The sequence below is a fragment of the Sminthopsis crassicaudata genome, chromosome 5, assembly GCF_048593235.1.
Source record: "Sminthopsis crassicaudata isolate SCR6 chromosome 5, ASM4859323v1, whole genome shotgun sequence".
NCBI classification, from domain to species: Eukaryota; Metazoa; Chordata; class Mammalia; order Dasyuromorphia; family Dasyuridae; genus Sminthopsis; species Sminthopsis crassicaudata.
The window spans coordinates 103,338,494-103,352,479 of NC_133621.1; the positions used below are offsets into that span (position 1 = coordinate 103,338,494).

Genomic DNA, 13,986 nt, shown 5'->3' on the forward strand with positions numbered 1-13,986 from the left:
CAATCCCTTTATTATTGTTGTTTGCTTGTTTTTTCCCCTGCTTTTGATCAATTTTTCTTGCTCTGCACAACGAATATAGAAATATGTTTAGAAGGTTTAACCTATATTGAATTGCTTGCTGTCTTGAGGAGGGGGGAGGAAGAGAGAGAAAGAGAAAAATTTGCAACAGCAGTCTTTGCAAAGGTGAATGTTGAAAGGTATCTTTGCAAGTATTTGAAAAATAAAATAAAAATAAAGAAGAGAAAGATAAAAACAAAATAATTTTTAAAAAAGAATAATAATTTAGAAATTAAACTTGTAATTTCATTGGTATAATGAGCTTCTAATGAGGAAGCTCTTTTGACAAGATAGATCGTACATAAATTTACAAATGTATTTATATATAGACATATATTCATAATGTATAGTTATCTCTCATCTTCACAGTAAGTGACCCTGTAAGGTGATCATGGCAGATATAATTTCTCCCATTTTAGAGCTATGATATAATAAGTATAATAAGAAATGGAGCTAGGACCCTATACTACTTGTTGTGTATTTTATGGTTCTAAATTGTTGCCTAGACAATTGAGAATTTAAGTAACTTGCCTGAATTTGGGCTGCTAGGATGTGTCTAAGCCTCTGGTAGTGACCTGACTTCAAGACTAACTCTATCCATTATTATTATTATTATTATTGAATTTCTATAAATCATTTTATGTGCCTGATGTCCCAAAATACTTAATTCAATTTCAAGTTATTAAAGCTGCAACTTTGTTTATTGTTTTGTTTGAGCCATACAATTACTCTATGAGAGAGGTATGCTAGGTGCTATTACACTCATTCTAATAATTGAGGCTCAGAGAGTTTAGGTGGTCACCCTGCTTATAGTAAATTTTAGTCAAGGTTTCATAAGTCATAGATTTTAGAGCTAGAAGGGACTTTGTAGAGTTTACAGTCTCCCTAGTCTTAGAAATGAGAAATTAAGCCCCAAAAGATTGAGTGTCTTTCTTTCACTCACATATATTAGGATTTGAACCCAGACCTTTCCTTTCAGCCAAATCCAGCACTTTTTGAGCTACTGTATAGCAAAAGAGGACACAATAATTAGGAAAGAAGATAGAACTATCTCCCCAAATCTCTTGAAAATGAAAAAAAAGTTAGAAATAGAACCATTATTAGGGCTGTAGTTAGCAAATAAAATATGACACTATGAAAAGAGGAAGGAAGAAAAGGATTGAGACCAAATGTTAATAAAGAACAACTTTGTAGTTATGTCTTGGGGGAGACAGGAAGCAGAAATCTAAGCAACAGATTCAGTAAGAACATGTGGGATTTTCATTGTTTCCCAGCAGCATCTCTTTATTAGACTTGGCGTTTCATCAGTTGGAGCTTCAGTTTCCTTAGCTCTGAAATGGGGGTAATCATATCTCCTACAGTCACCGTGCAAGGTTGTTGTAAAGATTAAAGGAGATAAATATAAATTAGTGTGTTTATGTATATATTTATATACTTTGAAAAATCTGTAAAGTCCTAAATAAATTTTATAAGGCGTTACTAATGAAGACTTGTGGTCATCTTAAATGTAGCCAAAATAAAGCTTATGATCAGAGCTTACATTTTCATTATCCCTAGTGATGCAAACTTCCCTCCATCTCTATAACAGCCCCAGACCTCAAGACAACTGCAGCTACTTTGAGGAAACAGGTTATCGATAAGCAGGTCACGATTGGTAGCCGGACAGTCTCTGTTTCTGCCTCCCCTAGTCAGACTCTGGCCACCTTGAGCATCAACAAAAGCAAAACTGAATCTCCTTCCAAAAGTACAAATGCAGAGGGTAAGTAGAGAAGTCCAGACTGGCTGTTCTTTATCTGCTTCACCTACAGAAGACCGGATGAGAGCTGTACACTACCTTGTCCTGGAGTTTCTTAATTTTTTTATCGTTGTAGTTATTGTTCTAGGTCTGTAATTTTATCTATGTGAAGCTTTCAGCTGCTGAAATAGCCTCTCAATGTGGATCAGTACCCTCCTCTACAGTTGATAGTTTCAGAGCTAGATCAAGTCTTCCCATCTTGTCCAAGGTAATCGTGAAACCCCCCACTCCTGGATCAGATCCCACCACCGCTCAGCCCCAAGCTTTGGCTGACTTGGTTTCTGGCCAAGGCCATTTTGTCTCTCCTTAGTCAGCCTGTTATCTCACGGACACACAGTAATCAGGATGTTCTAGTCAGTCAGTCAGCATTTATTTATTGATTTTTAAATTTAAACAATTTTTAAAAAAAATTTGTCTTTTCTTTCCTTCTCCATTTCTCTCTCCCTCTCTCCACTGAGGAAAAAAAAGCCCCCTGTTACAAATGTAAATGATAAAGCAATGTCTGTCTTCACTATGAATTCATCACTTCTTTGTTGGGAGGATGGATAGCCTTCAAAAAGTCCTTATTAAGTGTTCACTATATCAGAGACTGGACTGACACCGAGATTGTCCTGACTTGAAGCTTTCTGGGCCCTCTACCTCTTTTCCATTCCCCTGTGGTACTTAATACCACAAAGCTATATCTGGTTGTGTTGAAATCATTATCTGTTCACTTCCAGCATCTTGAATTTGTTACCCAGTAATAATAGGGGATTTAGGAGTGAGTTAATAAACATCAAGTGCTTACAACATCCCAGGCACATTACTAGGCACTGAGAATTAAGTTAAGAATAGTTTACAGGGGCAGCTAGGTGGCGCAGTGGATAGAGCACCAGCCCTGAATTCAGGAGGACTCGAGTTCAAATCTTGGTCTCAGACACTTAAGCACTTCCTAGCTGTGTGACCCTGGGCAAGTCACTTAACCCCACCCTCAGGGGGGGAAAAAAAAGAATAGTTTACAATTTAATTGGGGTGACAAGAAAACATGTATGTACGAACAAGATATATACAGGATAAGTATGACAACAGAGGGAAGGCACTAGAATTAAGAAGAACTGAGAAAGCCTTCCCACATTCTTTAAGTAACAAAGGTAGATTACTTGGTAATCAATTCCATCCCCAATTTGCCTCAAAAGAATGCAGACCTGCTTGCGGGAGAGTTTTTTTCCCTCTGGGAAAGCTGACATTGTATGTCTTTTCTTCTTTAGATTTCAGAGCCAGAATTCTTAATACAACACCTTCAGGAATGGAGAACAATAATTCCAATAAGATTTGTCTTGACTACCTTAATGGGGATCATAAACTAGAGGGTAAGTAATGTTGAGATAATTAATCTGGAAAATACAGAAGCTCTGAAATTTGACCTGGGATGGAAGAGATAGGGATGGGAGAATGCATCTTGGTAGATCATTGAACTGGATTTGTAAAATGTCATTAATTTAGGGAACTCTCTCAGATGAATGGACTCCTTTTACCAGTATAGATTGACATCTTGGCAATTTATAGTCCTAGCTTTAACCAAGAGGTTAGACTTGCCTAGTCTAACTTGGGTCACACAGTCAGTGGATATTCAGTTTGATTGAGCCAGCTCTCAATCTGTCTTCTGCTTATTACCTTGTTGGAGAGATTTTTAAAGGCCTTTCCTATGTCCCTATATTCAGAAAGGTCTGGGAAGTCCAGGGCCATGAGAGGGTTAAACATAAAGTGCAGCTTTTCAGTTCTTTGGGTTTCAGGGAATATTTAGGGAAAGGTACCCACTCCGAGTGTGGTCAGTTTAATATATTTTGTTTTCAGTTCACATCTTCAAAGCCCAGAAATCTATAAGTTGACTCTGCTGTTAAAAACTTTAATTTTTTCCTGACAGAACTCTCTAATTTTCTGTAACTTCCTTCCAGTTCTTTTGAATTTCCCTTCCTTTTAGTCAAAACAGGAAAATTGAAGAGAAAACCATCAAGATCTAGTGTGGTAGAGGATCCCTCTTAATTAGGATGTTTTTGCCTCAATTTCTTTGGCAACAGAGTCATTCCCATCCCTCACCACCTTGCCTCTTCCATTTTCTAGCAGAAATATAGGCAAGAAATCTGATTTTGCCTCAGACTTGCCAGTTCTTGTATAAATTCAGGAGCAATTGTGCTTTTCAAAAGCATAAAGTGGACTTCTGGTAGCACAGTCAAGATGATGGAGCTGCGTTTTCCCAATTCCCCTCCAAAGGACTTTAAAATAATACCTTAAATGGAATGTTAAAGCTGGAGTCAACAATTGGAGTTCACCATAACAGTGGTAGGCCTTGGAGGTGGCAGAAGCAACAGTTTCAGGAGATTCAAACTAGAAATGGTAATAGAATCAGGCGATTAGTAAAAAGAGACTATAGGGTTGTGGAACAGGACTGGCTACTCCATTGCCTAACTTTAACATAAAGACATAGGCTAGGAAAATGATCAAACAATAATAAAAAAAAGAATCGTATCATTTAAAAAATTACTATAGTAATCAAGAATCAAACTCAGAAGATACAAGCAAAGCCTTATAGGAAAAAAAAATTGAATTGGATGTGAGCCCAACAAGAATTCCTAGAATAGGAAAAGAAAAACTGGGAAAAGAAATGAGTGTGATACAAATTAAAAATTATGAGTAGATAATTAAGAGCACAAAAAACCTAACCCTAAATGTGCTGTTTATAAAAAAAACACATTTGAAACATATACATATACAAATACACAGAGTAAAAGCAGAATCTATTGTTCTGTAGCTGATGTAAAAAGACAGAGGTAGTAATCATGATCTCAGATGAAACAAAAGCAAAAATATGCCTAATTAAGAGATAATCAGGGAAAACTCATCTTACTAAAAGTATGGTGGACAGTAAAACAATATTATTACTGAACAAATGCACTATATAGCAAAGCACCCAAATTGTTAAAGGAAAAGTTAAATGAGTTAGAGTATAGTAAAACTATACCCATTTCTTCCCCTCCCCAGAACTAGATAAATCCAAAATTAAGAAAGCAATGGAATTTTAGAAAAGTTAACTATGATAAATCTCTATTTAAAAAAAATTGAATGGAAATAGAAAGGAATATACTTTTTTCACTTAGTTTCTCAAACATTATATCTCATCAAAAAGTTGTCCCATACCAGCTCCATCTCCTAAAGAAATTGTTTAAAAAAAAAAAAAGAAAAGAAAAGAAAAGAAAAAAAGAAAAAGGAATTATATTTACAAAAGTATTCATACCAGATATTTTTGTAGTGGCAAAGAATTAGAAAAAGAGGGGATGTCCCTCACTTGGGGAATGGCTGAACAAGTTATAATATATGATTGTAATGAAATACTACTGTGCTATAAGAAGTAATGAGCAGAATAGTTTCAGGAAAAACTTGAACTTACATAAACTGATAAGTGAGCAGAACCAAGAAAATATTATATACAGTAATGACAATATATAAGGTGATCAACTGTGACTCTTCAAAAGACCCATGGTGAAAAATGTTTCCCACCTCCAGAAAGAGAATTGATAAACTGAATGCAGATAGAATCATTCTTTTTTCTTTCTTTCTTTCTTTTTTTTTTCTTTTTTTTTTTTTTTGTAACATGGCTAATATGGAAATATGTTTTGCATGACTTCATGTGTATAAATGTTATATTGCTTCCTTCTCATTGGGTTGGGGAGCAATGAAAGGAAGGAAGAGAATTTGGAGTTCAAAAAATTTTTTAAAAGAAGGCTAAAAATTAATTCATGATTTTTTTAAAAAAGGAAAACATAGAGAGCTCCTAGTATGAAGGCATTTTCCATCAAGGCATATCAGTACCCCATCCCTTAGTAATTAAGTCCTTCAGAGTTGTCTAAAATATATAGAACTTAAGGGACCTGCGCAGTGTCTTTCACCTAATAAGTATCAGAAATGAGATTTAAGCCCCTGACTTCCTGATCTTGTATCTCTTGGTATTGTGTTGGTGAGAATTCTTTTGACTTTGCCACAAAATTATATTTTAAAAACATCAGGCTATATGACTAAGATGGTTACTTGAATTTTATTTTCTTGCTTTAATTAAGTTTATTTTCATTAAAAGTTCTGTTTTTTAAAAGGAGAAAGGAAAAGAAAGTACTAAAAATGACATAGTTCTTAGGCTATCTATCAACATTAATTTTAATTGTAGGTAGGGGCAGCTAGGTGGCGCACACCAGCCTTGAATTCAGGAGGAACCGAGTTCAAATATGGTCTCAGTCACTTACCACTTCCTAGCTGTGTGATCCTGGGCAAGTCACTTAACCCCAGCCTCCAAAAAAAAAAAAAGAAAAAAAAAAAAAAAGAAAAAAGAAAGAGTTACAATTTAATTGTAGGTGTTCTAATTGGGAAGTGTGTGTCTCAGTCGCCAGCTACTTGACATACTATTGGATGAGTTGGACCTGATCATCATTGAGATTCTTTCTATAAATGAAACCAAAAAGCAGTTTTTCCTCATTTTCTAAAAATTGTATTATTTCTCCATTGTCAACTAAAAATGGCTTTGCATTCCTTGAATTCTCCCTTACCCTGAAGCTTACTTTGCATGACCTTTAGGGGAGAATCACTTAATCTTTCAAGGGCATAGTTTTTTCATCAATAAAGTGAGGGTTGAACCAGATGAACATTCACATTTCTTCTAAGTTTACAATCTCATATTCCAAGAAATGAACATAGCTGGAATCAACATTTTGTATGTCTTCTGATAGTGAAACATAGTAGATAATTACAGGATTATGCTTAGCCCATATTTACTGAAAACAAGTTTTAAGAAATTGTTTTGCTTTTCAAGATTGCATCAGCATGGAAAGTAGAGAGTCTCTGTGCTGTAGTGGGAAGGTAAAGGGCATTTTAGATAGGAGATACATTATAACTGTAGAGTATATAATAAGGAGACTGGGAAGGTAGGAGTTGAAAGGTCTTGTTTGGAGGTGATATTAAGAGAGGAGCTATGCAAATAGGACCCACCGAGTCCTGACACTGGGAATTCTGTGTCTTCTTTCCAGAGTGCTGCGAAGATGTCCATTTTCACCTACCCTACCGATGGCAGATGTGCATTAACAATGTCTGGGAAGATTTAAAAGACATGGAGGAGATTGAGAAAGCTTATTGTGACCCAAGCATCTCCAGGTAAATTGGTGCTTCCCCGTTACAACTAACTGAGCCAAGGGGGAGAACATCCTTTCTGCTTATCTGCATGGAACCTTGAGGCAGATGAAATGGGCCAAGTTGAGCTGATTGATTGAGCAGAAGAGTTCACAACCATTGAGGTCATTTAGTCCAGGTGAAGAAATGGATTTTGAAGTAACTGGAATTAGGTGGATATCAGACATGGGACTTGAACTAAGGTCCTTGTTCCTCAAAGCCAATATTCTTTATAATCTTCTGTGGTAGAAGCAGAGACTCAAATTCCTAATTAAATGATTTATTTTTTTCAGATCCATGCAGATTTTTTTGTTTAGTTTTATTGTTTCCAAAATTAATATTTGACAATCTACTTTTTTTCTTTAAGCATACACCCACATGAACATATACACACAATTATTGTGGCTCCCTATTGATCATGAAAAATATGGCACAATATAAAAAATCCCCTTTGGCATAATTATATGATAATATTTCGGTACTTATGTCTTTTTAAAGCCGAATGCAAAGGGACAGACTTTAGATTCTTTGATATTTTAAAATTTCAGTTCTTTTCCTCAAATTTGAGAAGGATCTGTATAAATTCAATCTATTATAATAAAAAGAGCTCTGCAGTTGGACATTAGATTAGATTCTGGCTTAACAACATCTTATCTTTGTTACCTTGGACTTTAACCTATCTGGGATACAGCTTCTTGAACTATAAGAAAGGGGGAGTTGGGGGATGGGAGTATGGTGATAAATGCAGAGTAAAAGTTCAACAATTGGCTCTATGGACGGCGGGGAATGCAAGAGGACACGCTTTTAAATTTTATCTGTGTTATTAACCTTTTCTAGATCAGTTTCTAAAGACTAGACAGTAATTAAAACAAAAAAATCAAACCCTGTTTGTAGTGTTTGCTGATTTCCAAGCTGTAAATGCCCACATTGAAAAATTTAACTTTTGACTCTCAAAAACCTAATTTTACCTGGCTTTAATCCACCCCTTGCTAAATGTCCTCTAAGGTAATTTCCTATAGAAAATCCTCTTTTTTTTGTTTTGTTCTAGAAAGTGCCAATAAGGTATTATTAATCACTAATTATCTCTCTTTCCTAGATGCTGACCCTTTTTTCCATATACAATTGGAGTTTATTGGTTTAAATGATCTATAATTCACTGAATCTAGTTCTCTTCAAAGCTTGAAGGCTTCAAAAGAGAGTTGGAAAGAGTTTGCGATGGACAGCTGGGGGAAGGGAGGGAGAGAGACTGAGAGACACAGGGTAGCATTTGGCTAACTTTAAAGTCTTTTTCTCCCCAAACATTTACTTTCAGAAGTCACGGTATTGATTTTCAGGAAATGCTACTTGGTTTTTATCCTGTCCGACGCCTTTCTACTCCATCAACTGTCCAAAATAGCACTCGTGCCCTGACCACTAAGTGGCACTGGTATTGGAAGAATGAATTGGACCAGTGGATTGAATATGGAAAAGAGGTAAGAATCCATTTTGTTCTTGATAAGGTTCTTGTTCAAAATTCAAAGAATTAAAGAAACTCATTATATATTTTATTTTAAAATTTTATTAATTTTTTTATCTTTATACTTTGTTTAGACCAGGATCTATGCATTTCTAGCTGGAAAGATTAGACTGGTTCTTTCTTTGGACTATTCAGTATTATATTATCTTCAGATGTCAGGGAAATCTCTGGTCGAGGACCTGGATCAGGGCTCCCCAAAAAGGGGAAAAATCTGATTACTCTTCTCCTAGTCTTAGTTCTGCAAGATCTTGTCCTGGGTTTAGGTTTGAATAATGGTAGGTTGTGCTACTGGACTCAACTCCAGTCATCCAGATGTAAAGCTCTATTGTTTCCTAGTGATAGAACTACAGAATCCCCTTTGGTCTGGGATTCCTATAGGAACTTTGCACCAACCTGGCTTTGGATACCTCCCTTTGGATACCTCTTCTAGCTTACTATATAAGATGTTGATTCAATAATCATAACCAGCTCATCTGCAAAATCCTATTCTTACTTCCTCAACTTTATGGATCCAATCATGTCACTGTGACACAATGAAATCATCTCCCCAAAGAAACAAATTAACATGCTGAGAGGTGGCATTTTTTATTCTTGGTATAGAATCAATAAAAGCAATAAAATAATGCAGAAGAAAGGAAACAGGCATTTAAGTGCCTACTCTGGGCCAGGCAATGTGCTAAATATTTTAGAAATATCTCGTTTGATTTTCACTGCAATCCTGAAAGGAAGGTGCTGTCATTATCTCCATTTTACAATTGGGGAAACTGAGGCAAACACCAATTAAGTTACTTTGCCGTGGTCACACAGCTAGCAAGTGTTTGAGGCAGAATTTGAACTCAGGCTTTTCTGACTTGCAAGTCCAACACTCCATCCTCTGTCTTATCTAGATGTCTAGATTCAACTAGTTCTGGCAGTCTGATTCTAAATTGTATTTTCTTACCAAATGGGAGTAGGGGAAAGAGCCAGCACTTCCAGTGGGCTTTTGTAGCCATTTGAGTTGTAATCCATCAACCTCTCTGATGAGATGCTTCAATAGACCTCCAGTGGTCTGTCTGTAAAAGTTAATATTTCATTGTGAATTGGGAAAGACATCTCTGAAGCTATTAGCATTAATTCACGTATTGGTCAGTTACTGAAAGCACTTAGCACAATACCTGGCCAGAGTTTTAGATTAAGAATTCTCAATCTCAGTAAACTTTGGCTTATAAAATGCCATTTGCATCCAAAAAAGGAACTATGGAGACTAAACATAAATCAATGCATGCTACATTTACTTCTTCTTTTTCTTTTTTTTTTTTCTCTTCCATGGTTTTTCTCTTTTGTTCTGATTTTTCTCTGCCAACATGATTCATAAAGAAATGTGTATTTAAAAAATTTGATGTACATGTATAACCAGAAAAAAAAATTTAAATGAATATAGGAGGATTACCTCTGGCTGCTGCACAGATGTTCTGGAGTGCCTGGGGCCTCTTTGCTTGTGTATGCACGTGGAGCTAGCGCTGAGAGAGCACTTGACCAAGGACCTAACATATCTTATTTGAGCCTCACAATCTCCCTGGGAGACAGATGCCATTATTATTTCCAATATACAGAAGAGAAAACTGAGTCTTCCCTCTCCCGCCTTTAGTGACTCCCCTCTGAGATTCCCTCACTGTGTATTTTGTGGCACCTTGATGTTTATGTTTTTTTTCTCCAATATGTCCGTTTCTTGAGGACAGGCACTTTGCCTTTTCTCTCCAGCACTTGTCTCAGTTGCTTGATATATTTCTGCTGACCAGGTAAAGGTACTTCCCCAGGACCATACAGGCAGAAAGGGTCTCTGAGGCAGCATTTGAACTTGGTGTTTCCTAACTTGTGTTCTACCCTCTGAGTTAGTGAATAGCTTAGGGGTCTGTGCTCCAAGATTTTATCAGCGTGAATCCTGATAGTCTCTTGTAGTCCATGTCTTTATTTGTGGAATTGAATAATGATATCTTCTGTTGAACACTGACAGCTTGGTCTGATTTTGACAGCTGAAATTCCTGTCCCAAGACATAACAGGGAAGGATTTCTATAGAAGAACTTTAGACCCAGTCTGGAATGAAATCCAACAAACGTTTTAATCAAATGGCACCAGGTATTATGGTAAAAGTTTCTTTGAAACTCATTCTTCTTTCTTTCCCCTCATGTTATTTCAAACAGGAGGGTTCAGAATTCACTTCTGAAGATCTGGAGTTGTTCTTTCTACTCTGTCCAGAGACATTTTCATCAGGTCATCCTAAATATAAACTGAATTTTAATGGTATGACTTCTCTTAAGGGGATTTTTCATGTTCTTTCATGTTCTTGGCACATCATTTGGGGGGGATTCTTATTTACTATGTTCTGCATTAGTTCATACAGAACTCTAGGATTTTCTGCATTTTTTATTTGTTATGTGATATATGAGTATAGTAATAAGAAATGATGAAAATGAGGAATTCTCATGAACATGGGAAAACTCAAATGAATCTTTGAGGTTGACCTAAATATGAATTCAAAGTATGGTCAATTAAAGAAGGGAAGGCACACTTTCATAAACACTTTTTAAATAACAGATCTCTTCATAGTTGCACAGGTGCCTGAAAGAGAATACAAGATCTTCCTATGTTTACTTTTTGTTGATTATCAAAAGCCAAACCATTTGATTTGATAGAGTGAAATGCAGTGTAAATGATCTAACAGGAAGACTTTAAAGAGTTAGGAAAATGAGTTCAAATCCTATCTCAGATCAACTGTGAAATAGGGATAATAGTAGCAGGAACCACTTTGTCCAGTGCCTGGCATTTAGTAGGTATTTAATACATGCTTATTCCCACTGTCTATATTAAGATCACAGAAAATTCCTAAATACAACCACAGAGATAACTTTCATCAATCTTTAGGCTTCCTATCAACTAAAACTTGGAACAGAGTGGTGTAGATAATGTCCCATGTCCATCACCCTCTATTGTGGGGGTCCAGATAGAAGGAAGTTTTCCTGTAGAATCCCTCAGGTGCCCCCCCTTTGTGGATTATATTGTCCTGAATGTATCATGCCCAAGATTCCCATAGGAATTCCTTAAAGAAATCTCAAGATTTTTAAAGAGACATTGGCCTAACTGGCAATGTGGGAAAAATGAGATGAATGAAGACCTTTGCTCATACAAGCTACATGTAGTTAGATGAGCAGCCTGTAGAATTATCTCTTGTGATATTCATGTTATCTCTTGTGAACCATATATTTGTCTCTGTGCACCTGATTCTAGAACAGAATTTCTTAACTTTGAGTGATTAAACTCCTTTTCAAATACATTTTTATTTCTATGTAGTTGAATTAACCAATTTATTTTATCCACATAAGAGTATTAATCTGAGGAAGAGCCCTTTTACTTTACCAGATTGCCAAATGTTTTTTGTTGTTGTTATTGTTTTTATTCACAAGAAAGTTTAAAGTGCTCCTCATTAGCTACTTAAGTATATTAAAAGGTCACTCAATATTTATTACTGGAATTATATATAACCACTAGATATATTTATAAATATTTATTTGTGGGGAAATCAGATAAGTCAGAAACGATGATCAGATGTCCTCTACAAGGAACAGCAAATAGCTTGTCGAATAAGACAAGAGGAAAGAGTAGTCTAGGGTTTACAAATTAGTATCTTTCTAGTGAAGGGTTAATCCAAAAGCAAGAAAGGTTATAAGTCAGACAGATGGAGGCCCAGATCAGTAATGTCCTGTTCTGATGGCTGTATCAGGATGCAACAGATATGTCAAAAGGGCAAAGACGAAACTTGTCTCTTACTTAAAGGAGAGAGGTCTGAAAGGAAGTGAGAAAAAGGAAAAAAAAAAAAAAAAAGGAAGTGGAGTCTAAATGAATACAATCTTTGGTTGGCTTAGCACCTGCCATGAAAATTAGTTTTTTGTTCCAAGGGAAATGTGGTAGCCCTCTTCCTTCCCTCATTGGGACATTATACATAACAGCTGCTATCTGTAGCTCAGATAGTAATAAACATTTTAACTTTGGACTCTTTTTTTCTGTCTAAAGAGATGACCCAGACAAACATGGCCTCTGGTATTACAAGGGAAGTCCGAAGGCGGCCTCAATTTGTGTCCTATGTGACTGTATACTGGAATCAGAAACGGACAAAGTAAGTATCTGAGCAGTTCTGTAGGGAACAGGGGGCCCTTATCAAATACAGTCATAACAGTACAGTACAATAACAATACAGTAAAAACTTGGCCAGATTCCTAACTAATCCAGACAAGGTTGAAATTTACTTTCATATTATCTTCAAGTCTTTATTTCATTTTCCTTTTTTTGACAAGCTCTTTTCAAAGCCCTGACGTTCCAGAACTAAAACAAATTAAAATTAGATCCCACTTTCAAGGAACTTATATTCTGCTGGGAGAAACAAAATTTAGTTTAAAATCTCTACAAAATTAGTATCATGTGATTTCCAGGGTGAGGGCACTGATATCAGAAAGGATCTGGATGTATTTGAGCAGGGCTTTGAAGAATATTCTGAAGTGTAGGGGAGGAGGAGAGTGCATTTCAGGTATAGAATATAGTTTGCACAAAGATGCAGAAACAATGGTTCAGATTTTCTCTACAAGGATTAGCAAAGAGTTTAATGGAGAGGAATGAGTAATGATCGGAAAGGTAGGATGGTAGTAAATGGAGAAGGGTTTTATATTTTAACCCAGATGTATGATACCAATAAGAAATGCCTTTTAGGTAATTGTTAATGATAGGATCGTAGATTAAAAGCCAAGAAAATCTTAGAGGTTTTCTGTTACACATCTCTTACTTTGCAAACAAGCAAAGTGAGCCATAGAGCACTTGACCAAGATTATATTTTAAGACATGAATTCAGCAGAGAGATGAGAGCTGGATGTTTAGATTTGAGAATCATCTGACTGGAAATGATAAATGATAGGGGAGACAGAGGGAAAGAGAGACAGAGACAGAGAGAGAATGAGAATTAATATGGCGTATACACAGATGTAAGCAGAGGATAGGACTTTTAGCAAAGATGGCTGTCTGCATGGGAGGCAGACCATCTCCATATCACTCCAGAAAAACCCCAAAGTTATACTAGACTGAATAATGATCAAGAAAGTCAGTGAGAAACTACTTCCATCCCAGAACTACAGAAAAAGTCAAGAAATAGGAAACAGGGCCCACTGACTATAAGATACAGCATTCTCTGAAATGATGACTTTTTAAAAAACATAGCTACATTATTTAGTAGTGATTAATGAAAACTGCACACATTTATTAGAACCAGAGGACAAAATAAAGATAGAAAGAATCCACCAGTACCTTCCTAAGAGAAAGTTAAGGCCTAGGAATGTCTTATTTAAAATCCAGAGCTCCTATATCAAAGAAGAAATGCAGCAAGCTTCCAGAAAAAAGGAGCTACAGTTC

At 36.1% G+C, this 13,986-nt stretch overlaps 1 protein-coding gene across 4 annotated transcripts in view; it reads left to right on the forward strand.

The window, feature by feature from the left end:
- ZC3HAV1 (zinc finger CCCH-type containing, antiviral 1) overlaps positions 1 to 13,986 on the forward strand; it is an 89,196-nt gene that overhangs the window by 46,865 nt on the left and 28,345 nt on the right. For 3 of the 4 annotated variants that reach the window (XR_012482296.1, XM_074267794.1, XM_074267793.1), the window contains exons 5-10: positions 1,646 to 1,816; positions 3,100 to 3,201; positions 6,901 to 7,024; positions 8,352 to 8,511; positions 10,737 to 10,836; positions 12,604 to 12,706. Coding sequence is in view for 3 of the 4 variants with exons in the window: in XM_074267794.1 (XP_074123895.1) it covers positions 1,646 to 1,816; positions 3,100 to 3,201; positions 6,901 to 7,024; positions 8,352 to 8,511; positions 10,737 to 10,836; positions 12,604 to 12,706 (760 nt within the window). In the remaining variant the exon portion in view is untranslated. The remainder of the gene's footprint in view (positions 1 to 1,645; positions 1,817 to 3,099; positions 3,202 to 6,900; positions 7,025 to 8,351; positions 8,512 to 10,736; positions 10,837 to 12,603; positions 12,707 to 13,986) is intronic. The other variant, XM_074267792.1, reaches the window with a different exon arrangement.